Consider the following 24,746-nt stretch of genomic DNA (forward strand, 5'->3'; position numbering starts at 1 on the left):
AAATGTTAGTTATTAGTAATAGTAAGCACTATAAATGTATAATATATAGCAAGCTCTATAAATATATTATAACATATATAGTAACCAGTATATAAATGTTAGTAATCATTATGTAATAAGTGTTATAAATATACAATGTCATAATATATAATATAGAGTAAGTGCTATGCTAATAGTAGTAATAAGCACTACAAATATGTTATGCATATATTATATAATATGTAATAAACACTATATAAATGTTAGTTATTATGTAGTAAGCAGTATATATTATATATTATGTAATAAGCACTATATAAATGTTAGTTATTATGTAGTAAGCAGTATATATTATATATTATAGAATAAGCACTATATAAATGTTAGTTATTATGTAGTAAGCAGTATATATTATATATTATGTAATAAGCACTATATAAATGTTAGTTATTATGTAGTAAGCAGTATATATTATATATTATGTAATAAGCACTATATAAATGTTGGTTACCGTCATTACTCTTGCTAACCAGCACATACAGAGCTAGTGATAGAATGGGGAAGATTGAAGCTCAGACTCTCTGGGAGACTAGCTGTGTAACACTTGGTAACTAACTCTTGGAGACTTTCATCCTAAGTCATACTAGCACCAGACTGCTACTGGGCCCCCAGAGCCAGGGTGCTCAGCTACCCCAGCTAAGGGGCCTGAAGCCCAGGCCTTAGTCCCAGGAAGTTTTTCTGCTAAAGAGGAGAGTCAAGTTCTTTTTCCTGCTCACACTTGGTAACCTCTGGAGAGCGATCAGAGCTGAGGTTTGACTCGGACCTCAGCTCTCCCCAAAGGGGTCAGCAAGGACACCGTCTACAAGGGTTCTGCATGAACAAAGTAGATCTTGTTTCTAGGACAGCTCATTATTCAGTCCACTACAAAAGGGATGTTCAAAACACCCAAGTTCTGTAAGCACGTGTTAACAAAGACATAAAACACGAGGTGGTAACTTGTCCCCTATGCTACTCTTCTAGGAAGTTGATCCTTTAAGCAGTGCACATGTGATCAGACTGGTGACTGGGCCTTCATCCTGCTTCCCCTTGGCTCTGCCCTGTCTCCACAACTCCCTGAAGGTCCATGGCACCCGAGAAGCCAGGCCAGGGCTGGGGTTCATCCTCCCTGCTGGGGTCATTGTGTCCATGGGACAGCTGGCACTCAGGGCTGAACCTCCAGAGCGCATGAGGTCTTCTCTCAGGCTGCTAAACCCTCTATCTCTGGACCACCACTGGCAGGGCCTCAAGGTCTGGACTCTGCTCAGCACAGGGTCCAGGTGCCATGTGGCAGTCGCTGCCAGAGGCACTGGGAGGAAGAACCTCCAGGAACAGCCCAGAGAGAGATTTCATGCAATGTTTCCAAGAGAGAAGTCATCTCTCCCTTTAAAAGAGAAAAAGAGAGAGAGAAAGAGAGAGAGAGAGAGATGGAGATGGAGATGTTCTTCCAGGCAGAGGCACTCCTCCTTCCACTTGGTGCCATCACAGGACCAAGGACCCAAGGAGGGGATCATGCACTCAGAAGTACAAGCCTTCCAGCACTGAGCTAACCCCAAAGGAGGTCCCAGCCTCAGATACTTAGCTGCTGTGTGACCTTGGGCAAGTCACTTAACCTCTCTGCTGCCTACATAGAGCTTGCTTTGTACGGCTTTGTTTGCTTGTCTGCCCCGTTAGACTGTAAGCTCCTTGAGGGCAGACACTGTCTTTTGCCTCTTTTGGTATCCCCAGAGCTTAGCACACTGCCTGGCACATAGTAGGTCCTTAATAAGTGTTTATTGAATTAAATTAACTTGCCCAATACCGCAGGGGTTGTTAGGCATTCCTGCGATCATGGATTTGAACCTGGAAGGGGCCTCAATAGGTCCTTTAACTCAAGTGCCCCCTTTTACAAATAAGGAAACTGAGGCCAGGGAAGTGAAGTGACTGGACCAAAAGGGATGCAGGCACTCAGCATGAGGGGCAGGATTCGAACCCGGGCCTTTTGCCTCCCAACCCGAGTTCCTTCCATTACAGCAGCTATTTCTGAGGACTGGAAAGGGTTTCTTGGGCGTCGCAAGCTGCTGCCTCCTCCATTTCGGTGTTTCTTGGAGGCCGCAGCAGCTCTGACATTTCTGGAATCCCCGTGAAGGAGCCGGGAAAGGGCGTGGCGGCCGCCCTGCCCTTACCCAAGATGGCGCCGGACGGCCGAGCGCCGCTTCCGGCCACGTGATGGGAGCCCCGCCTTCGGGCGGGGCGGCGGAGTCGGAGCGCCTGCGCGCTGCGCCTGCGCGCTGCCGAGGGGGAGGTGCCGCCGCCGCCGCCGCTGCCGCGGGGCTGCCAGCGCTGCCGGGAGCGGAGCCGTCGGAGCGGAAGCGCCGCCGCCGCTGCTGTCGGGGCGCCCGAAGCGGGAGCCATGTCGAAGCGGCTGCGGAGCAGCGAGGTGTGCGCCGACTGCAGCGGCCCCGGTGAGTGAACGGCGCCGAGCGGGCTGGGCTGGGGGCGCCGCCTCCGGCCCGTCAGGAGACTCCCCCCGGGGCAGCCGCGGGGAGGCGGGAAACGAGCGGGGGGACTGGGCCCGGCCCGGGCGGGGCCCGCGGCAGGTGTCAGCGGGGGGGACCCGGGCGTCCGCGCCCCAGCCTGGCCGGGGCAGAATCCGCGAGGCCGAGGGGACTGGAGGGACTGACCGCCGAGGGGGAAACTGAGGACCGGAGGGGGAGGGATGACAGAGCCTCGGAGCTAGAGCTGGGAGGGGCGAAGGAGGCTGCTCAGTCCATCCCCCGTCTTATGCAGAGGACTCCGAGGTTCGGAGGCCTGGGTAAGTCATCGAGCACTTATTAAGCGCCTACTATATGCCAGGCCCAGAGCCGAGGGACCTAGAAAGCGAGCGCAGATGTGGATAGAGCAGGAGGAGGAAACTGAGGCTGAAGAGGCGAGAGGCGCGGGCCCCGCCCCTGCAGCGGAGGGAACCAGTGTCCGGCGGAGCCAGAGGGAAGTGGAGGGCGGGGTTGGGGGGGGGGGCTGGTCATCGGCTCCGGCACCCCCACCCTGAGCGGCTGGGGATATCTGGTCTGGCTCCCCGCCCTCGGTGCAGAGGGGAAACTGAGTCAGGAGGGAGCAGGGAGGTCATTCAGACTGAGTCCCCACTCTACAAGGGAAGAGACCTTAGGGACTGTTTTGGCGGTGCCTAAGCTGGGGTCTGGGGACCCCATCAGAGAATCTATGAACGTTTATTTTCAGTCCCCTCTTAACTGAGATGCAGCATTTCCTTCAGTGGTTAGCAATGTCCTAAGAAGGGGTCTCGGCCTCCCCAGACGCCCCAGGAGTCTAGAGAAGAAGGGGGAGCACTCCTGCCACCTCCAGCCCCCTCCTCATTCCAGGTGTCGGTCTCCAGTCCCTCACTGGGCTGATGAGGAAGCGGCTGCCAGGAACCTCAGAGATCCCTCGGTTCAGCCCCTTTTACAAGGGGGGACACGAGGGCCACCGAGGAAGCACCTGGCCTTTGGTGCTGGAGGTCCTGCCCGGGCAGCAGGAGCTGGGGAGAGGCAGGAGGGGCCTGTTTTCTTTGTTGTCATTCCCTCAACGGTCAGGTGGGCTGCCCGGGTGTTATCAGCCCCATTTCACAGATGAGAAAACTGAGGTCCCTTGCCCCAAGGAGTGTCTTAGTCCTGGAATTTGAATCCAGGTGCCAGGGCTTCTTTCACACCGTCTCCAGTGAATCAACAAATTTTACAAAGCCTGCCAGTGCCAGGCCTGGTGCTGGGTGCCAGGCAGGGATCCTGAGGTCTGGCATTCTCTGGGAAAGTGACTTCATCACTTCTCGAATGGGTCTGATCCAGCTTGGGCATCTTAGGGTCGCCTGGCACGGGGGGTAGTTTACCTCCTTGGTGCTCTGAGCCCACCAGATGGACAGGAGAGAAAAGACAGGCTCTTTCATCAGTTAGGAGAATTTATTTTTTTTAGGTGTGTTTTGTATTTATTAGTTTGTTAGCTGTCATTGCCTTCTGGACTTGTGAGGTTCTTCTTAAAGGTAGTTGGGTTTTCCATTCATCACTATATGAGGGTCACCTGTTTATTTTCAAGTAAGTTTCTTGTCATTCAGTTGTTTTTCAGTTGTGACTGATTTCTCGTGACCTCATTTGGGTTTTCTTGGCAGAGATATTGGAGTGGTTTGCCATTTCCTTCTCCAGCCTGTTTTACAGCTGAGGAAACTGAGGCAGACAGGGTGAAATGACTTACCCAGGGTCACACAACTAGTAAGTGCCTGAGGCCACATCTGAATTCGGGAAGATTCATCTAACCGATTGCAGGCCAGGTGCTCTATTCACTGCCCTTAAATAAGTTAGCTATACTCAACATTTTCATTCACTAGGTCAACCTGTCTCTCTCCTCACTTTCTGAGCCAAACTCCTAGGAAAAAACTGTCTCTGGTGGTTGCTTCCACCTCCTCCTCCCTCATCCCTTGTCCCCTTGCACCTAGCTTCTGACCGAATCACTCAGATGAAATGCTATCAGTTATCTCTGGATCACCAAATCTGATGGTCTTTTCTCAGGCAGCATTTGATAACCCTGACCTCCCTGCCCTCTTTGACATTTCTTCTGCTTCTCCTCCCTGCCTGCCCATCCTCAGTCTCTCTGGCCCCTTGTCCATCCCTCATCCCCTAAGCGTGGATCTTCTCCCAGGCTCTGGCCTGGCCCTCTTTCTGCCTTGGTGATCTCATCCGCTCCCATTATCATCCTGATGCACATGACTCCCAGATCTGTCCAGACAGCCCCAGGGCCACCTCTCCTCCTGCCTCTGGGACATTTCATTACGGGATCTCCAGCTCAGCCTGTCCAGACAACTCAGTCTCGATCCTGGAGCCGACCTTTCTTAGGCACAAGTGTCTCTGCTTCTTTCAAAGTTATTGGTCCTTTAGGTACAAAGCTCCTCACCCTCACTGGTTGTATCCAGTTAGTGGCCAAATCTTGGCATTTCTGATTCTCCAGCCTAAAGTACAGGTTTAATTCTGTGATTCCCTGCTCCGTAGGCTCCGGGGGCTCTCTGCTGCCTCGAGGATAAAATTAAACTCAGTTTGGCTTCTGAAACTTCCCCACTGGCCTGTGTGCTCCCATTGGCCCACCTTGCCAGCCTCCTGTGGTGCTCCATTCCCTGTTCTTGGTGTTCAGGTCAGCGTGGCTGGTCCCCCATGTCCAGGATGCCTTCTCTCCTTCCCCAGGCCCCAGAGAAACCCTTCATCACTCACTCCAAGCACCACCTTCTGTGTCAATCTCGTTTAGTTTCTACTTATGTTGTAGTCATATGGACGGATGGATAAAAGTACCTCTGTCTGTCTGCACACATGCTTGTTTGTGTATGTGTGTGCACATACACATATACATGCATCATCTCCCCCGATGCAGTGGAGGTTCACAAAGCGGAGGGACTCTGCCTTTCGTCTCCATCTTAACTTCTAGTAGGTTCTCGTTGACTGGTTAATTGACCCCATTGATAGATGCAGTGAAATGGGATCATAGGAATAATAGGATTTAAATTTGGAGGGGATATAAGATAAAGTGTCCCCCCCCCCCCAAAAAAAAAGAAAGGCCCCAAGAGGCTAAATAATTTGATGGACGTTTCATAGGGTAGGAAGTGGTCCAGTCAGAATTTGAACCCTGATCTGATTGTTCACCGAGGCCTCCTCGTTGGCGTCTCTGTCAGCCGTCCCCCTCTGGTCCTTTCTTTGGAGAGGGCTGGAACACTCCTATCCATGAGGAAAATGTGCAGTGTGGAATTCAAGTCATCTTCCATTTGATGTCGCATAGAGAAGTGGCTGCATCCGCCTTTGTGATTTACAATCCTTACTGCCTTCCCAAGGCAGGAGGGGACTCATGGTGGCCTCCTGAGCCCAGCCCTCCCCAAAGTAAGGATTTTGTGTGGCATCCATTTTTAGAACTTCATTCTTGTCATTTTGAAGCTTGGCCTGAGTTAACTAAAACCTCATGTGGCAGTGTGAGTGCATGCATAGGACAAGCAGGGTTATCCTTCCCTTTGAAGAGAGGGAGGGAAGGAGAGGCCAAGTTTTAAAAACGGCTGTTGCAAGAATAAATGAGATTGGGCCCAGGAAACGCATCTGATCGAGGATATCTTTATTGACCGAAATGATGATTCTCTGAGTTCAGCTTTCCCCATTGCCCGTCTCTCCTTTCATTCGGACCGGACTGATGTGGGATTCAGAGCTGTCTTGGGCCCATCTCTCCCCTTTGTTTGGATCAGTCTTTTTTGACTCCCCAGAAGATTTCTGGCCAAAGAAAAATCTCTCGCCTGGTCCCAGGACGGGTGCAGATGCGGCCTTGTCCTTCTGGGGCACTTTGTGCTCCTCAAAGCCTCCTCACACCCAGGATCTCACTGTCGTTGCTGCTGTAGGCCTCATCTGCAGGGCCTTGAGTCACTTCCTTCCTGTTTTGAGTATATACTAAGAATACCTTGAAATGTGCAGTGAACTTGTGGACCTGGAGAGCTGGGTTTCTTTCCCTGCTCACAGGAAGACTTTTGGTGGCTGCAGTTTAATCTTATTTTCGAGGAGTAACTCAAGTTTCACCTGTTGAAAGAACTCCCCGTAGAGACCCTGCCTCGTGCCTGTTAATGACTTAACCAGGGGTGGGGAACCTGTGGCCTGGAGGCCACATGTGGCATTCTGGTCCTCAAGTGCAATCCTTCACATGTGGTCCTCTAGGTCCTCAAGTGGGGCCTTTTACATGTGGCCTCCAGGCTGCAGGTTCCCCACCCCGGCTTAGCCCTTTGATTGCCCTTCCTTTCCAAATTATCTCTAGTGTTTTCTGTTCCTTCTTGGTAGATGATACTGCAGTATCTGAAGCTCTGGGTGCTGAAATGAGGGGTGCATGGTTTGTACAGACAGGTCACTGCATACCTGCCACTGTGGGCCTGCTGTTAGTCCTACGGTGCAGCTGTCTTTGCATACAGTCACTGAACCTCGGGACTCCTGGTCTCTTACGCTTGGCAAGTATAATAGCCAGGATTGTTTCAGACATTTGGGGGATTAGCCATATAGGTAACCATTTAGCCATGATCCCCAGTCTTTGGACAGATTTTAGTATTTTGGAGTTCTAATAAATCGTTAAACATTTATTAAGCACCTGCTGTGTGCCAGGCACTGTGCTAAGTGTTGGGGGTATAAAAAGAAGCAAAAGACCATCCCTGCTTCAAGGAGCTTACGGTCGAAAGAGGGAGACAACGTGCAAACAAAGGTACACTAAGCAAGCTCTATACAGGATACACAGAGGGAAGGTGGAAGGCCCTGGAATTAAGGGGGGTGGGAAGGCTTCCTGTAGGAGGTAGGATTTGAGTTGGGACTTTGTTCCAATTACCTACCTCATTCTTGCTTAATTAAGTGACTTGACAACCCCTCTGAGATTTATCCTCTTGCATCTAATGGGACAAACTTGACTTTGTTTCCTGGTCTGCCTTGTGGTCCTCGTGGTCACTTGGGTTTTCATCACACTGGCATGTGCTAAACAGACCCGGCTGGAGTTGTACGCATTTTGATTTACAGTATTCCTATAGATGGTGCTCTTTTCTTCTGGATTGTGGTGGAATAAAGATACTTCAGTTCTCTGCTGTCCCTTCCTGGAACCCCTAAATATGTGTGTATGGGCCCATCTGGCAGGAGAAATGATTTGTTTAAAAATGAGCTGCTGTTTTGAATTGGTCTGACCATTCTGAAAAGCAGTTTGGAACTGGGCCCCCCCCCCCAAATCATTAAGCTGAACCTTGCCCTTTGACTCAGTGCTACCACTTCCATGTCTGTGCCTCAAAAAGATCAGAGGAACAGTAAGAGGACCCTCATGTACAGAACTCTTGAGAGCAGCTCTTTTTGTGGTGGCAAAAAATTGGAAACTGAAGGGGATAACCATTCTTTGGGGAACAGCTGTGAAGGTGAAGGTGATAGAATACTGGTGTGCTATAAGAAATGAGGAAGTGGATGCTTTTAGAGAAGCCTGAGAAGACTTGGATGAACTGATGCAGAGTGAAGAGAACGTTTTATTCGATGACAACAGTGTTGTAAAGACAAACAACTTTGAAAGACTTCAGTACTCTGATTGACACAGGGACCAGCCATGATGCCAGGACTCAGGAAACATGCTTTACACCTCTCGATGGTGAAGATGAAGGCAGGGATGTATTTTTTGGCCATAGCCAATTCGGGAATCTGTTGCTTGACTATGAATTTGTTACGAGGTTTCATTTTTGTTGTTTTTTCACTGGGAGATAATGGTGGGAGTGAGAAGAGGTGCCCTTTGATTAATTAGAAAAAAGTAATTTTAAAAAGTCAGCTGTTTTTTTTCCTTGTAGATCAGATGCTAGTTGATAACTGTCAACATCTGGAGAAAAAAATCAGTTTCCCACTACTCTTAACTTTTGGTTAATATTCAGATAACTTGAGAGAGCCATACAGGTTCAATGCTTCCCTGTTTTTAACTAAGCCAAAGGGTGACTTTCTGTCCCAGCTTCTGCCCTTTAGAGTTTTCGTATTATCACTAAGTGTTTACTTCCAATCTGGGACTCTTTCTAGTGATAATGAGATTGAGTGAGTTTCCGAAGATATCGATATAGTACTTGGAAAATAACTTCAAAAAGAAATTTGTCACTGGCTTGTTTTTATCCATATTTTAATCAATACACAGAAGACATTGCAACCTTCTATATGCTTGTAGGTTTGTACCAAGTCCGAAAGCAAATTTATCATTTGCGCCACTCAACTAACAAATCCTAGTAGTTTTTCACAGTTTAGTTTATAAGGGTCTGAATTCGGTAGTTAAAAAAAAAAAAAAGGTCCTCTATGTTTTCTAATGATTTGGGGCTACCTGGGGCATTGCAGATTTTTTTTTAACACTGGAAGGACTGGCTATGTACAAGGATTTTATTATAATTCTACTTTGGAATAACAATTTTCGTTTCATTTTCATTATGGATTTTAAAATGCACAGCATCATTTGATGCAGCTTGGTCGGTCCTTCCAAGTATTCCTAAATTCTGGGCCTTCTGGTGTCATAGGATAAAATTCTGTCTTGAAGGTAACTTGAATGGTACCCATTTTCAAGCTGTCAGTTAAAGAAAGGGCAGGTCTTCATTCAAATTTATTTTTTAATATTTAGTGGACTTTACTCAAATTAGTCTATTAATTGAGTTTAAATCTCATTTGTTTTGAAAGCAGTGAGGCTAAGTTCTGTAGAATTTTATGGAGCACAGATGTGAACACTCAAAATACAGCTTTCTCAGTTGAGATCACGGCCTCCTGTGGCCCCCTGGTTTTCCACCCCTTAGAATAATGGAATGTTTAAATTTATTCCCTTCCAACTTCCATAGCAAATTGCCCCCATTCACACCTGCACTATTGTTCTTCTCTTTCACTTCTTCCTTGTTAGCAACAAATATGCCTGTGTCTCTCTGCCCCTCCCTCAAAACTTCTCTGATCTAATCATCCCACTAGCCAGCCAGCCGGCTATCTCCCTCCCTGTATCTCTCTTCCCCTTCTTGGCTCAGCTCCTTGAGAAAGCCACCTCCACTTCCTCTCTTCTCACTCCCCTTTGTGGTCGTCGCTCCCTTGAAACTGCCCCATCCAGAGTTACCATCGATCTCTCAAGTGCCAGGTCCAGGGGCCTTCTCACAGTCAGGTTTCTCCTTAGTCTCCCTGCAGCCTTTGGCCCAGTCAATCCCCTTGTCCTTCATGTTACTGTCTCCTCTCCTGGTTCTCCCCTGCCCTTCTCCCTCTGTCCATTTGCTCCTTCTCCGTCTCCTGGCCTGGCGTGCTCACTGCCTGTGGCTCTGTCTGGCCACTCTTGCTTGTCGATCCTGTCAGCTCCCATGGGTCTTGCACTTGATTCCCAGATCTAATCTCTGCCTCGATGGCTGGTCTTGTGTCTCTAACTCTCTCTTAGACATCTCCAACTGGAAATCCGGTGACATCTTAAACTCAGCACGTCCCAGATGGAACCTCAAGCCCTCCTACCTTCCAGACTTTCCTTTGCATTGATACTGCCATCTTTCTTCCCCAGCCACAGTCTAGTCCAAGCCCTCGTCACCTCTTACCTGGATGAGGGCAGTCGCCTTCTAACTGGGCTTCCTTTCTGTCCTCAACTTGAGGCTAGGAGGACCCAGTTCAAATTCTCCCTCTGATGTTTGCTGGTTGTGTAACCCTGGCCAAGTCACTACATTTCCCAATGTTTCCTTCTCTGGAACATGGAGATAATATAATACTACCTCACGTATCTGAAAACCCGCTGGGAAAACCATGAGGTGCTACTGGACTATGACTCATTATCACATATTCTGGAATTTGGGTTGAGAGGGACTTGGGGATCCTCTGGGCTGATCCCTGTCTGAAGAGGGAGCCCTGTTAGAACTTCTCTGCTCAAAGACCTCTGGTGACGGAGAACCACATTTCCTCTGTATCCATCCCAAATGTGTCTCCTTCAGCTTTGATCCACTGCTCCTGATTCCGCCTTCCAGAGTCAAACACAGAGTCTAACCTCTCTCCTGCTGAAGCTCCCCTCCCCGCTCCCTGCATCTGGCTCTGGGCGTCTTACTTGGACTCTTCAGCTTAGCAGTGTTCTTCCTGTGCTGTAAAGGCCAGAACGGAGCCCTGTGCTTTAGAAGTGGTCCGAGCAGGGCCAGAGGACATAGGGACACCCAGCAACCTCCTCATTCCTGGGAGTGATCCTCCCTCTCCCAAAGTACCCCGTGGTCACACTGCTTCCTCCTTGAGCATGCATGTCACTGGGAACCTCAGACCCTTTACAGAGCATGGCTTCTGCACCTTCTACTCATGAAATGGATTTTCTGAACCCAAGTGACATTCATCCCTGATGAACTTGATTTAATTCATCATCTCAGCTCCAGCCCAGTGCTGTAGCACGTCAGTAGCTTTTTGGATCCTGACTTGGGCCTCCAGCTTGCTCTTTCCCCTTTGTGTGGCTCTTGCAAATGTGCTGAGCAGGCCACTTAGGCCTTAATCCAAATCACTGGTGAAAGTGTTGTACAGCTGAGCACCCGTCCTTGGGGCCCTCCACTGAGGCCTTCCTGCCACGTTGACATCGAAGCATTAATGACCACTTTTTGAGTCTGACTATTCAGCCAGTTCCAAATTCTTCTAATTATATTATCATCTGGCCTCATATCTCCGTCTTTTCTAGAATAAAAGATGCTTTGCTAAAAATCTAGGTGGGGCCTAGAGGTGTCTCCATAGTGCACAGAGAGCCAGGCCTGAAGTCAGGAAGACTCATCTTTGTGAGTTCAAATCCAACCTCAGACACTTCTAGCTGGGTAACCCAGTCACCTAGAAAGTCACTTCACCCTGTTTGCCTCAGTTTCCTCATCGGTAAAATGAGCTGGAGAAGGAAATGGGAAACCACTCTAGTATCTCTACCAAGAAAACCCCATAAAGGGGCCACAGAGAGTCAGACATGACTGAAATGTCAACGACAACAACTTGGATTCTTAGAGACGGATGTGACTGAAAAATGACCAAACAAAATCTATGCCTAGTTTGGTAATCCCATTTAGAACATCTGTACATTCCCACCTTGGGTCCCTGGGTCAACAAAAGCTCAATGTGTCACGACTTGAGGAGCCGTGTTGACCGCTTGTCATCACTGCCTTCTCCTGAATGCTCCGGTCCAGAATTTCCCCAGGAATCGATGTCAAGGTCATTGGCCTATAGTTTGTACCGTTGCTGCGGTCGATGTAAAAGAAGAAATGGATACATCTCTGTAGATAGTTCTTAGCAAAGGTCAGCTCTCTGTAGGACATCAAAACCTGATCGTTGGAATGATTGTTGGTTCCATTAAATTCTGGCACTTGTCTGGGGTGATGGAGTCTTTTGTTTGGCTCAGTACCACTGGTAAGTGTAGATCCACACACACTTTTTGAAAAATTAATTGAGACACTTTAGTTGGAATTGTTATTGGATCCAGCTGCAGACAACTAAGGATGTTTGACATCCCAAGTCAGTGAAGCTTTGTCATGAGGGGGTTCCTAAATTGTTGCTCTTCTGAGCGTTTGCGCCTCCTGTAATGTCATCCTGGCCAGTTTATGATTCACATTGAGAAGTCTCTGAAGCAGAGTGTCAGGGTTAAGGTTTGAAAGCACACCATCCTTCCTCTGCTCCATTGAATAAGGTGAGGGCACCGGTCTTCTCTTAGCCTCCTTTCCTGATTTAGAACATTCTATTTTAGTTCTAAAGTTAAATTTAGTTTAAATATAATTTATTTTCATCTAAAATGTAGTTCTAAATCCCCATTTAGAACATCTGTACATTCCCACTTTGGGTTCCTGGGTGAGCTTATGTTAGGCTGAAGTCTCATCCATGTAGAGATTGAACATGTGACCTGAGTATCATCAGCACAGTGCTTAGGGCCAGGCATCAGCCTGTTGTCGGATTGACTCCCCATCAGTTCAAGTCAGCAAATATTCATTTATGCTAGGTGCACAGGATACGAAGACAAGCGATAAATCATCCTTGCCCCTGAAGTTCTGTTCTGCTGAGAGACACAGCATGTAAACAGATAGGTTTTAATAAAATAATTTAATGAGAAAGAGAACACTAAAAACTGAGAGATCGTGTGCTTTACGTTTCTTTGGAAAAGCAGAATTCAGTTTTTGCCTGTACTATATTCCTTTGTCATATTTTCTAATCCGGAGTACTGCCATGCTTTCCCTTCTTAGATCCTTCGTGGGCATCAGTAAACAGGGGGATTTTAATATGTGATGAGTGCTGCAGTGTGCACCGTAGCCTGGGACGGCACATCTCGCAAGTGAGGCATCTGAAGCACACGCCATGGCCCCCCACATTGCTCCAGGTAAAGGTCTTGGTTGTATTTCTGCTGGTTTGTAATATAAATTAGATAGGACTTGCCTTTCAGTATGAAGGTTCTGTTTGCATTAGGATGTATCCTGAAACTTACATACATCCTTGAGCAGCATGGAGTGACATAAGCATCGAAGGCCCTTCTTTGATCAGTTCCGTGTGACCTGACCTGGCTGCTGGCTCCTGCCTTCAGCCTCGTGAGCTTTCACCAGGTCTGCTGCCTCTGTGACAGGACAGTAGCATTTGTGTTCAGCCTGACTTCTTCCAGTGGCCAGCACCGTCCTTTTCATGTGCTGATGCCTTGTGGTGGTGTAATGGAAGGAGTGTTGGACTTGGACTTGGTCCAGACCTGCATTCAAATTCCGCCTTAACACTGGCCCTGTGACCAGAGAAAAGTTAGCCTCTCTATTTCCTTTTCTGCTGGCTCCGAGGCTCAGACGCTGCCAGTCCTCAGAGCTAGACAGATGTCCACAGTCACTATGACCATTAACACCACAAAAAGCTATTTTCCGAAGCTTCTGCAGTAATAAAGACTTCGTGTCTTAGGACACTTCCAATTTTCCCCAACATTGGCCTTAATTCAGTTTTCTAAAGCTGGTACTGGTTGCAGTCACTCTAGGTCGGGGTAGGGAACCTGCGGCCTCAAGGCTATATGTGGCCCTCTAAGTCCTCAAGTGCGGCCCTTTGGCTGGATCCAGTTCTGTGAAGTTTGGATTCAGTCAGAGGGCTGTACTTGAGGACCTAGAGGGTCACACGTGGCCTGGAGGCTGCAGATTCCGCACACCTGCTCTAGGTCCTCCCTGTTGTATTTAGTTTTTTCTCTGCCCAGTGCTGGGCGAGGTCCTGGCTTGGTTTTTGCCTTTTGTGTGAGGCCCATTGTAATTTCATACATGTTTCTATTTTGGTTTGACACATTTTACTGCCCAGGGGCGCCCAAAGCTGAGCATGTGTTTCTTCTCCTATATTTGTCTGGCTCTGTGGCCAGATACTTGCCTCATCCATCAAGCACGGCCTCAGTGACCTAAGCCCCAGACAAATGGTGTTTAATCCCTTCCATAAAACTGCCCCGCACTGATGTGAAGGCGGGCACCATACTTGCAGCATCATCCTTTCTACTGTAAGTGGGAATTGGGGTAGAGGGCAGATCAGTGATGACGAGCTCTCACGTTCACAGCAGAACCTTCATTCTGTTCTCTTGCAGAAGGTGGCAGCCTGTGATTTTTAGAATCAAAGTGTGGTATTAGGTTTGTATGAAGCATAGAGATGATGGATTTAATGTCCTTTTGTTCTGAGGAGTCAGGAAGAACTTTTCCTAAATTGTAGCCTCTGACAGTGGTTCGGTGAGACTCTTGGGACAGCACCACATGTTTTGTTCTTCTGCTCCTCAAGCACACCACTCTCCAGCACTGAGAACCAGGGCCCTGGACATCCTCCTTATCCGTGATGTTGTATCAGGGCAGGGGGAGGGCAGGGTGCTCTCCTCTGCCAACTAGAACTCGCCGGTTTAATTTCCTTTAACTCTCCAGAGTTAACTTCCATGCATTGCTCATTACTGAATGAACAGAAACTAAAATGTGATTTTTTTTTTTAACTTTTGCTTTTAGATGGTTGAAACTCTGTATAATAATGGTGCTAATTCTATCTGGGAACATTCTTTGCTGGACCCTGCCTCCATAATGAGTGGGAGGCGTAAAGCTAATCCACAGGATAAAGTACAGTAAGTGGAAAGTTTATAAATACCTTTTTTCTTTGTAACTTGGGGGGGCCCATTTAAAGCAATGCAGTTACTTTTGTTTAGTCTCCCAAGGGCAGCAAAGGAAGTGGTGAGCCTGATCTTAAAGCAGGTGCCAGTATTCAGAATGTTGGAGAGATGGGTGTGGCAGAGCTGCTTACTGTAAACACAATCATCTTTATTTATTGTACACCTTTGTTGATCAGCCATTTTCGACCCGAGTTACCAAGACAGACACAATAATAAATAAAACAAACTTGGGGGCTAAACAGAACGTAGTATCATCTGGCCTTGTTGTCAAGGTCGTGTGCACCTCTCTGTCTGGGCCAGTGATCTTGCCCAGCTGCCTGTGCTTGCAGTTCCATGGTAGTATTATGAAAATAAGCAGGTATTGAGGTGCACAGATAGGGGAGAGGGGTTCTCTGTAAAGCCGGGGGACTAACTTTCTTGCTACTGCTCTTCCACAGTAGACATTGCCAGGCCCCACTAACCACTTAAACGTGGAACGTGAAAGCATTTCAGTGACTTGTAGGGCTTGTGGGTCTGCTGAGGCATAAAGAGTAGGGAATAGTATATCTGAATTACGAGTGACTGATTTTTTGGTTTTGATTTTTAACTAGTCCCAATAAAGCAGAATTTATCAGAGCCAAGTACCAGATGCTAGCATTTGTTCATCGCTTACCTTGCCGTGATGATGATAGTGTTACTGCCAAAGACCTTAGTAAGGTAAGCCTGTGACCTTTCCCTTCTCAAAATCGCTGCAGTTCTAGGCAAACAAACAGTGTTTTTTAACCATTTTTATTTTGTCAGAAAAATCAGTGTGGTAAAAGCCACTCATTATTTGTAGACTCTGGGTCATTGGTAACTCTATTATATGAGGTTGGTGGTCCCTGCATTTGAAATAAACAGAATCTCAGCAGCCACCTAGTCTAACCTATAACATTCCCCCCCCCCACCCCAAACAAAACAAAGCAAAGCAGTCCATCATTCAGCCATTACACGAAGGTCTAATGTTGGGGAGCCACTATTACCCAGGGCAGCTGATTCTATTTTGGGGTCAATCTGGTGATCACTTTTGGGTAATTCTATTGTTACAGAGTTCTGCTTCCTCCCCCCATCACTCCCATCAAATTTAAATTTGTTACTTTGCCTTTTGGGGCCACTTTCATGTGACTAACCTTTAAAATTTCTATCATACGTCTCAGCCACCAGCCCCCCAGCCATCTCTTCCCCTGGACCAGCGTTCCCCATTCCTTTAACTCAGCCCCTGTGGGAACTTGAGGGCCTTCACTCTCCTGGTCCCCCTTTCTCAAATGTAGCTGAATACAGCACTCCAGGTGCAGTGGGACCAGGACACTGGTTAGTGGGACTTTCCCCTCTGTAGCCCTGGAAGCTTGGTGGCTGCAGAATCACACCGTTTTCTCATGGAATAGTAGAGTTAAAACTGAAATGGGCCTCAGAAACCATCAAGTCCTGGCCCCTGCCCCACCATTTTACAGGAAAGGAAACTGAGGCTTGGAGATGGGAAGGGTCAGAGGCAAGATTGGAACCCGAGTCTTCCTGCCTCCCAAGGGCAGCACCCTGTCCCATGCACCCTGCTGCCTTTCCAGTTCATGTTAGCTATGTTTGGCCAGAAAGGGAAAGGATATGCTCCCAAAAGCACAATTTGCATTTAATACAGATGTTTTTAAAATTTGTTTTTTTTCTTGATGTTTTAAAGTACATAAAGTGGGGAAAATGTTTTGTTTCTAAATGCTTATGGATATTAATTGAGTGGACCCATGTCATCTCATTTCTGTCTCTGCCATCGTGGCTAATAGTGAACAGAAAAAAGCCAGTGGAAGAACATGGACCTTTTCAGGCCCGTGGGTGATGGTGCACAGAGCAGACTGTGGGCTGGGAGGGCTTTGTGGCCAAGCTCACGAGCTTGGGATCCTCAGGGGTTGACTCAGATGTTTTCTGTGGAGGGGCCGCGGCCTTCTCATACACATGAAGAGCTGGCATGCCAGGGAGAGGCAGCTTTTGCTTTGGAAATGTTGATTCTGGGCCCCTTTTTCTTCTCCCTCCATTCGACTTCACTTGGCTATGTCATTAGCTCCCGTGGATTTAATTACTATCTCTATGCTAATGATTCTCAGATCTACCTGTTCTGCCCTAATTTCTCTGCTGACCTCCAGTCTCCTGTCTCCACCTGTGTTTTGGGCATCTCAAACTGGATGTCCAGTAGACATCTTGAACTCAGCATCTCCAAAACTGAGTTCGGTGTCCTTATTCCCGATCCCTCCCGCTGCCTATTACTGTTGAGGCAGCCCCACCGAGCCCCTCAGGTTCCCAATCTAGTAGTCACCCTGGACTCCTCACTGTCTCTCAGCTCCCCTCCCCCCAGATCCAGTATGGTGCCAAGGCCCATCAACTTTACCTTTGAGGCGTCTCGTGAATACGCCCCTTCTCTCTTCTCTCATTGCCAGCCCTCTGGTGCAGCCCCTCATCACCTCGCACTTGGACCATTACCGTAACCTGCGGGGGGTGGGGCTGCCTGCCTCAGGCATCTCCCCTTTCCAGGCTATCCTCCATTCAGCCACTAGTGATTTTCTAAAGTGCAGGTCAATTGTATCTCTCTCTCTCTCTCTCTCTCTCTCTCTCTCTCTCTCTCTCTCTCTCACACACACGCACACTCGCACACACACGCACACACTCTCGCACTCTCGAGCGCACACACAAACTGACACACACATTCTCTCACACTCACACTCCCCTCTGACCTTTCCTGAATTCTTACTCCTTCTGCACTTCCTCCCGTCCCCTCCGCTGCCACCCTGCCATCCAGCCACGCCCTGGCCTCTTTGCTGTTCCTCTCAGAAGGCGTCCCACCTCCTGACTCTGTCTCACTGTCACCTGATTTCTCCCCTTGCTGGGACTCTGCTTCCTCATCTCTCCTTCCTGGCTTTCCTTGTTTCCTTTGGGGCCCAGCTGAAATCCCACCTCCCTAGGAAGCCTTTCTCAATGCCCCTTAATTCTGTTGATTATTACCAGTTAATCCTGGACATAGCTGTTTGCTTGTTGTCTCCCTCCCTTAGACTATGAGCTCCTTGAAGGCAGGGGCTGACTTTTGCCTTTCTTTGTGTTGTCAGCCTGTAGCACAGTGCCTGGTACATAGTAGGCACTTAATAAATGCTTAGTGGCTGCCCAAGGAGTACGTCCACCTCCTACTCGTTGACAGGGTTGGCCTTGTTCAAGTTCTTTATACGAGCTTCTGTGATCCTTGCCCCTTTGATCAGCTTCTAGAGCTTGGGGACTGACAGGACAGTAGATTCCTACATATCCACAGGGATGACTGGATTACAAAATTCTCGGTTCGACCCAGGAGGAAGGCACAGGCAGTCACTATCTGAAAATACTTAAGCTTCAGCATAATGCAGCCTGTTGTGTTCCAGAGTTGGGTATAATGGTGGTCTCCCTTGACTCTCATTCATGTCATGGAGCTGCCAGAGAGTCTCCTTCAGAGCCTTTAGACCAGGGGCCTGAGCTGTCCCGGGCCAGCAGCAGTTCTGGGGCACTGTTCCTTCTCTTTCTTCTTCTAATACTTGTTTTCTCTTTCTCTTTTTCAGCAACTCCATTCAAGTGTGAGGACAGGAAATCTGGAAACGTGTTTAAGGCTACTGTCTTTAGGAGCCCAGGCCAACTTTTTTCACCCTGTATGAAAATACATTCTCATATTAGCATTAAATTAATACTAAGTATGTTTTGTGTATGCAACTGACAGTCCAGTTGTTTGGTTGTGTTTTTTAGAAAACATTTGTTTGTAATGATTCTCTTATTTAAATGTCACATCTGCTTCTTATTAATGACTCCTAGGAGAAAGGAAACACCCCTCTCCACGTTGCTGCCAAAGCCGGGCAGATTTTACAGGCTGAGCTGTTGGCAGTGTATGGGGCCGATCCAGGCACACAGGACTCAAGTGGGAAAACCCCCATTGATTATGCAAGGTAAGAGCCCCAGCGTGTGCCTGTGCCCTTCTCCATTAGTTACTAGGGATGCTTTGTGGAAATTCGTGAGGAATTCCATGGCCACCGAATTCAGGTGCTTACACTTAGCATCTAATACCCCCTCAGAGGTAAAGACGCACTGTCATTTCACTTCGAAGATGAAGACATTTGAAACAGATGAATGAATTGCTCCCAAGTGTAATATTGGAATAGAAATCATGTGCCCGTGGCTTCTGGGTCCAAGGATTTGGTCCTCTTCTGGCTCTAAATTGAGGCGCTCTCATGTCAGACTGAACAGGAGACTTCTTTCCTAAACTGGAAAGCTGACGAGGAAGCCATCTGAGGACTGGGGAAATCACTCGAGGTTCACTCTCTTAGGTCAAGAAACATTGGCTAAGCTTTTGGCATAGGCAAGGCTGGATAACGGCAAGTGGGCACAGTCAGGCCAGTCTTCAGGGGGCTTAGGGTCTCCCTGGGCAGATGAGACAAAAGCGTGTGAACCGGCTCAACAGTAATTATAAGGATGACAATGTAATGGATCCAAGTGCAGCAGGAAAACGGCTTCTCAGGGGAACAGGTTTTTTCCCCTTCTCTTTTCAGTGAAAAATATTTGTTTAAGTGTTATTCTTGCTCCTGTAGTAAATCTTCTTACTGGTTCTATTAAATTAAAACCTCAAATTCTCTGCATTCTTGGAAATTCCTCGAAGTCGCTGTTTACACACGTTGCCGCCGCTTCCTCCTCATTCATCTGGCATCTGATCCCACCACATGGCTGAGCGAGCCTCCTCTCCAGGGTTCCTGAGGGCCTTCTGAGCTGCTAAATCCCTTGGCCTTTTCTCAGTTTTCCTCCTCACTAACCACTGCCCCCACCTCCTGGCAGTACTCTTTCCTGCTTCTCCTCTAACCCAGCTGCCAGTTCCTTCTGCCTTCTCCTGGTTTGGTCATCATCCTTTTCCTTCCCACCGAGGGAGGGGGTCTCCCAGAGCTCTGTTCAAGGCCATCTTCTTTGCCATCTCCACTCTTCCATCCCCTGGGGAAACTCCTTGGCCACCCTGGGTTCCATTCTCATCTCTGCACAGGGCCTTCCAGTGCTAGAGATGCAGCCACGGCCTGTCCCTAAGCCGCCTCTCAGATTGGCTGTCTGCTGGACCTGCAGTGGATCTCCTCTTCCCCCCAGAGTGCCGTGTTTCTCCTGAAGGAGTTGTTGTTTGCTCTTTCCTCTCCCCGAGCCCTCCCAGCCTGTCACTGGCCAGGTGTTTTCAGTGCTACCTCTGGGGCATGTCACCCCTATTTCCCTGCCCCTGCCCCGGCTCAGGCCTTGGCAGCTCTTCCTCTGACCATTGGGGCAGTCTCCTAATTCATTTCCCTGATGCTTCTGGTTTCCCTCCTTGCTAGTCCACACAGTTCCCCAGGAAAATCTTGTAGAATGACGTGTCTAACCACACCATTCTCCTGCTCAGAAGCCTTCAATGGTTTTCTGTTGCCTCTAGGACAAAGAAAAACCCCTTAGTCTGGCCTGTAAGGCTTCTTGCAGTCTACCTTCCAACTGTTGAGGCAGCTGGTTGGTGCTGTACATAGGGTCAGTAAGACCCGAGTTCAAACCCTGCATCCATAGTGGCATCTCCCTCCCAGGATTTTTGTGAGGCAACCATCACAAGTATAGCTCTTTGTAAACCTTAAACCTCTAGAAATGCCTCTGTGTTCCTGCCCATTTGGGCTATAGGCTCTTCCTCAGACTCCTACTCTTGTGCATGCACCTGTCTGGTCTGTCCTTCTGGTAAAAGGGAAACACCTTGAGAACTGAGTTTGGTTGGATCTTTTTTGTCTCAGCAGCTAGAATTGTGGGCTATAGGTGATTAAGAAATGCTTGTGGTTGAGTCGGATTGATTTCTTTGCCAAGTACATATTTTGCAAGTGAAAAGAGATGGGCCTGCCTTTAGTGGAGTCCTGGTTTTATAAAGGTGACCGTAACCAGAGCATATCTAGGCCTTTCCCCCATAGAAGGAGGCTGATTGTTGTAGACCGGCAGTTTTGGTCTGACTTTGGAGGTGTCCTCAGAAGTGTCTTTGTCCTTTTGTGTTTTAAAGCCAGCGAGCCATGCATGACACAGACGTTGCTTTGTTTTCTCTTGGCAGACAAGGAGGGCACCGAGAGCTAGCAGAGCGTCTGGTCGAGGTGCAGTATGAGCTCACGGACAGACTCGCCTTCTACTTGTGTGGCAGGAGGCCAGGTGAGTGGGCCTGCAGCTTCCCTGTATGCACAAGCCTGGTCAGTTGGCAACTCCTGGACTATTGGGAGCAATGGGCTGAGGCCAGCTTGGGTCACATTAAGCAGCTTTGCATAGAAAGGTTCTTAGGCGAAATTATAGAAAACTGCCTGATGGTCCTTTATAGGGTGGAGATGATATGAGGCCAGAACACTTTGATTTTCACCCTTCCTCCATTTTATCCAGAGGGTGGAATGCTAGAGAGGAGTCTAGAGCCCTACAGCATAGCCAGGGGTAGTGTGGCCAGTCCAGAACTTGGAGCTTCTTGCCATGCTCAGCGCACCTTGTGTTTGGGTTTGGTTATTGAGAAGAAATGGGAAAAGTCGGTCTTCCAATTACCAATCATAGATGTCTCTCAGTTATGGAGGTAGGAGGGGAGTTATCCCTGGAGATAGTGGCCTGGAAATAGGATTCATTTTCTCAGAATTAGTTTGCCAGCCAGGCCTTGTAAAGATTTCAGCTATACAAGATGGGCCTCTTCATTTACTAAAATGATATAAATTCTTTCCCCTAGTTTTTCCTGGTTTGTGTTTGTAATATAATTCCAAAATGGTATTTGCCAACAGGGATTATCGTGGTAGCAGCATGATATTTCTGGCCCCTGCACATGCCCAGAAATGGCCTCTTATTCATTTTGCATCATAGAAACCCAGAGAACAATGTTTAGCAGCAAACATATTGACAGTTCACTCGCACCTAGGAAGGCATTTGACCCTAAGCCAGAGCACCATTTAAAAAGCTCAAGTTGCACTGTCAGTAGGAAAGTCTAGACTGTGGAAGGTCCTTAGAGCAAAAACAACTTCCTTCCCCAATCCTGCTTCTGGAGATTCTGTGCCATTTGATTGATTCAGAGATGATGGTCTTTCATCCTGATGAAGCCCAGAAAATAGTCAGCATCATGGGAGTGGTCCCAACCCTAAACCAAGTCCCAAATGCCCGTTCCTTGGCTACAGACCACCACATATATTGGGAAGGACTAAGATGTAAGGGTCTGCAGAGGTGGGCTCCTGACCTATTCACCTGCCCCGTTATCCGGGCCTTTGTTGTCCCCAGAGGCCCTACTTGAGTAACACCACTGCTGCTGAGCAGGCTTTCAGAAATCAGAGCCACCTGACAATTTAAGTGAAAAACAGAGGAATTGAAAATGTGAATTGACATGAAGCCCAGAGTACCTTTACAGTGTTTCCAAGGCATAAAAACAAACCTTGGGTTGGTTTCTATTTCAGATCACCAAAACGGACAGCACTTTATTATACCTCAGATGGCAGACAGGTAGGATCGCCTACATTCTAAAATGCATTTTACGCATCGCTGACATTAAGTGTCTTGTGGCATTGTGAATAATACATCATAACAAAGTCCATACATTTTTTTCTTTTATGGCTTTGCAATTGGAAATAAGACAGCTGTAAGTAAACCACTGTAGATTTTAGTTATTTATAAAATGCAAGTTTGCAAAAAATATCCTGGTAACAGATTTACTTTAAAAAACAAATCCACTCTCCTGGGTTACCATCATTATTTTAACCAGTTGATCAGAGTCTGTGTCTCTCCTCTTAGAAGGAATATCCTTTTGCTTCTCGGCCCATTTCCCACCTAAGCAGCTGCTGCAGGAACTTCTCCAGGCCTCTTTTTTAGCCCCCAGATTCCTACTCGTTGGTGAAGGAGAATTCCCAAAGCCATTACACAGGGTTCCTAGCAGAGGGCCAATCCCTCCAGCCCCCAACATAAGCAGATTGTGCTTTCATTTTTTACTTCACAAACCGTAACTTCCCCTCAAAGAGGTATCAGCTTGAGGGTAGTCTGTTTTGTTTTTTATCTGATAGGAGGATTTTTACCTGAAGATAGTCCCAGCATTTACTATTTCAGGAAGGAAGAAATTAATATGACCAGCTAATTCTGCTCAGAATTCACCGCTGAACTCTGTGTGGACATCCTGTAGTTGTTTTCTGCCTGATTATATCCCAGGGTTAAATTAACTGTAACATGATTGTGTTGGTGGTGTTATAGTATCACTTTGAATTGTATTATAGTTAGGTATAGTGTTGGAAACTTGGAATGTTAATTAAAACTTTTGCAGAGCTTGTAAAAATGGCTTTCTTCATTGTTTTTCATATTGAAATTTATATTAATTTTGTGCATTTTCTCAGCAGCCTGGATTTGTCTGAATTAGCAAAAGCTGCTAAGAAGAAACTCCAATCTGTGAGTATCTCTGTATACTATTAATAAACTGTAGGGTGGGAATCATACCAAATGCCAAATACCAAGAGATGTGGAAGTCCATCATGGCCTAGACGGTGGGCTTGGCAGCTGCTTAAATAGCCAGACCCAGAGTGTCACAAGTAGCATGATGAGGGATGGGTGCCCCAGGGGCCGTGCTGGACCTGGGGCTGTCTCACATTCTCATGAATGGCTCTGACAGAGGTATAGGTACATGGTTACCAGATGTACGTGTGACACAGAGTTGGCAGACAGAAAGAGTAGGCTCACTGGCTGACAGGTTCCCCCGAAACCTGGACATAGGACATTGTTCAGCACAACCAAATTTAATATGGATAAATATAAATTCAAAACAACTTCCCTAGGCTAAAATGAAGAGCGAGTTCAGTGCTAATCAGAAGTTTGACTGAGAAAGATAAAAGTGTCTTGATAACAGGCGTCACCTTGTAAGATGGTAGCAACATGATACAGCAGCCAGGAAAGCTTTGGGCCATGTTAGGAGAGCCAGAGTGTCCAGGATTTTGGAAGTGAGAAACCCACTGTGCCAGTCTGCCTCAGCAGGGTCATGTAGACGGGTGGGTGGGTGGGTGGATGGATGGATGGATGGATGGATGGATGGATGGGAAGGTGGGTGGATGGATGGATGGATGGCATTTACCATGTGCCATTTTAAGACTGATCAAGAATAGTCATTCACTCCTTTCTGTGTTGATGAGGTATATGCATCCTGTGGGTGACAGATAAGACATGGGGGATTTATCGTATCTCCGTTCATGGTAATCCTTGTTCCTCTGGTTCTTACATTTGTTTCAGCTAAGTAACCACTTGTTTGAAGAGCTCGCCATGGATGTGTATGACGAAGTTGACAGACGAGAAACGGATGCAGGTGACTTACATAGAGCAGATAGAATGGGACGTTTTGTCCTCAGTGGTTGGCTGGGAGGGACCTTAGGCCCTTATTATCTGAATGTTCTACTTGTATCATTTTTCATGGGGAGTGTTACTTTTGAGGTTGCTCCTTTCCCAAAGCTACATTTCATTTTGACTAGAGTGACTTGACAAGCCATTTTCCAGCCACGGGTGTAGAGGCTTTTTGCATTTTCCAGTCTGGGGGAGCCTGTGAACCCCTTCTTCCTCGGAATGAGGCTTTTCAGTATATAAAGCGGCGTGCTCAGGAGCCCAATATGGTGAAGGACAGTTATCACCATATTAAAAAGTAGCAGCCTGAGTTCACAGACCCTGGTTGGGAGCTGAGAAGCCCTGGTGTCTACTGGGGTTCATTGCTCCATGTTGTAATGAGCTTCTGTCTCTGGCCCTTTTCTCCCTCACTAGTGTGGCTTGCAACTCAGAACCATAGCACTTTGGTAACCGAAACAACAGCTGTCCCCTTCCTTCCAGTGAATCCAGAATATTCTTCAACAAGAAACCAGGTAAGTCAGTTCTGTGGATGTTCTTTACCATCATGTCATGTGTTATAGTCTTGGTCCGAGTGCGGGACGTCCTGATTTGTAATAGACACGGATGAGTGGACAGGTCTTTACAGTCAGTACTCTTAAAGCTTGTATTGACATTTTATAACCAGCCCCCTCCTGTTTCCTCAAAAATTAACTTTAATTCAGATTAGTTTTTCATCTTGGGTTTTGATTAAACTCTGGTTTTATATTAAAAAGAAAACATGAAATGCA

The 24,746-nt window shown here is 47.4% G+C and overlaps 1 protein-coding gene across 7 annotated transcripts in view; it reads left to right on the plus strand.

Moving 5' to 3' along the window:
* GIT2 (GIT ArfGAP 2) overlaps nucleotides 1-24,746 on the plus strand; it is a 59,637-nt gene that overhangs the window by 7,897 nt on the left and 26,994 nt on the right. For 2 of the 7 annotated variants that reach the window (XM_036741999.1, XM_036742000.1), the window contains exons 1-11: nucleotides 2,329-2,459; nucleotides 12,716-12,849; nucleotides 14,462-14,574; nucleotides 15,210-15,315; nucleotides 18,198-18,284; nucleotides 18,445-18,575; nucleotides 20,711-20,805; nucleotides 22,068-22,113; nucleotides 22,992-23,043; nucleotides 23,875-23,947; nucleotides 24,394-24,491. In XM_036741999.1, coding sequence (XP_036597894.1) covers nucleotides 2,408-2,459; nucleotides 12,716-12,849; nucleotides 14,462-14,574; nucleotides 15,210-15,315; nucleotides 18,198-18,284; nucleotides 18,445-18,575; nucleotides 20,711-20,805; nucleotides 22,068-22,113; nucleotides 22,992-23,043; nucleotides 23,875-23,947; nucleotides 24,394-24,491 — 987 coding nt within the window. In that variant the 5' untranslated portion in view covers nucleotides 2,329-2,407. Of the gene's footprint in view, nucleotides 1-2,277; nucleotides 2,460-12,715; nucleotides 12,850-14,461; nucleotides 14,575-15,209; nucleotides 15,316-18,197; nucleotides 18,285-18,444; nucleotides 18,576-20,710; nucleotides 20,806-22,067; nucleotides 22,114-22,991; nucleotides 23,044-23,874; nucleotides 23,948-24,393; nucleotides 24,492-24,746 lie in introns of those variants that run through there. The other 5 variants (XM_036741996.1, XM_036741994.1, XM_036741997.1 and 2 more) reach the window with 5 other exon arrangements.

This window comes from Trichosurus vulpecula, chromosome 1, assembly GCF_011100635.1.
Source record: "Trichosurus vulpecula isolate mTriVul1 chromosome 1, mTriVul1.pri, whole genome shotgun sequence".
In the NCBI taxonomy this organism is placed as follows: Eukaryota; Metazoa; Chordata; class Mammalia; order Diprotodontia; family Phalangeridae; genus Trichosurus; species Trichosurus vulpecula.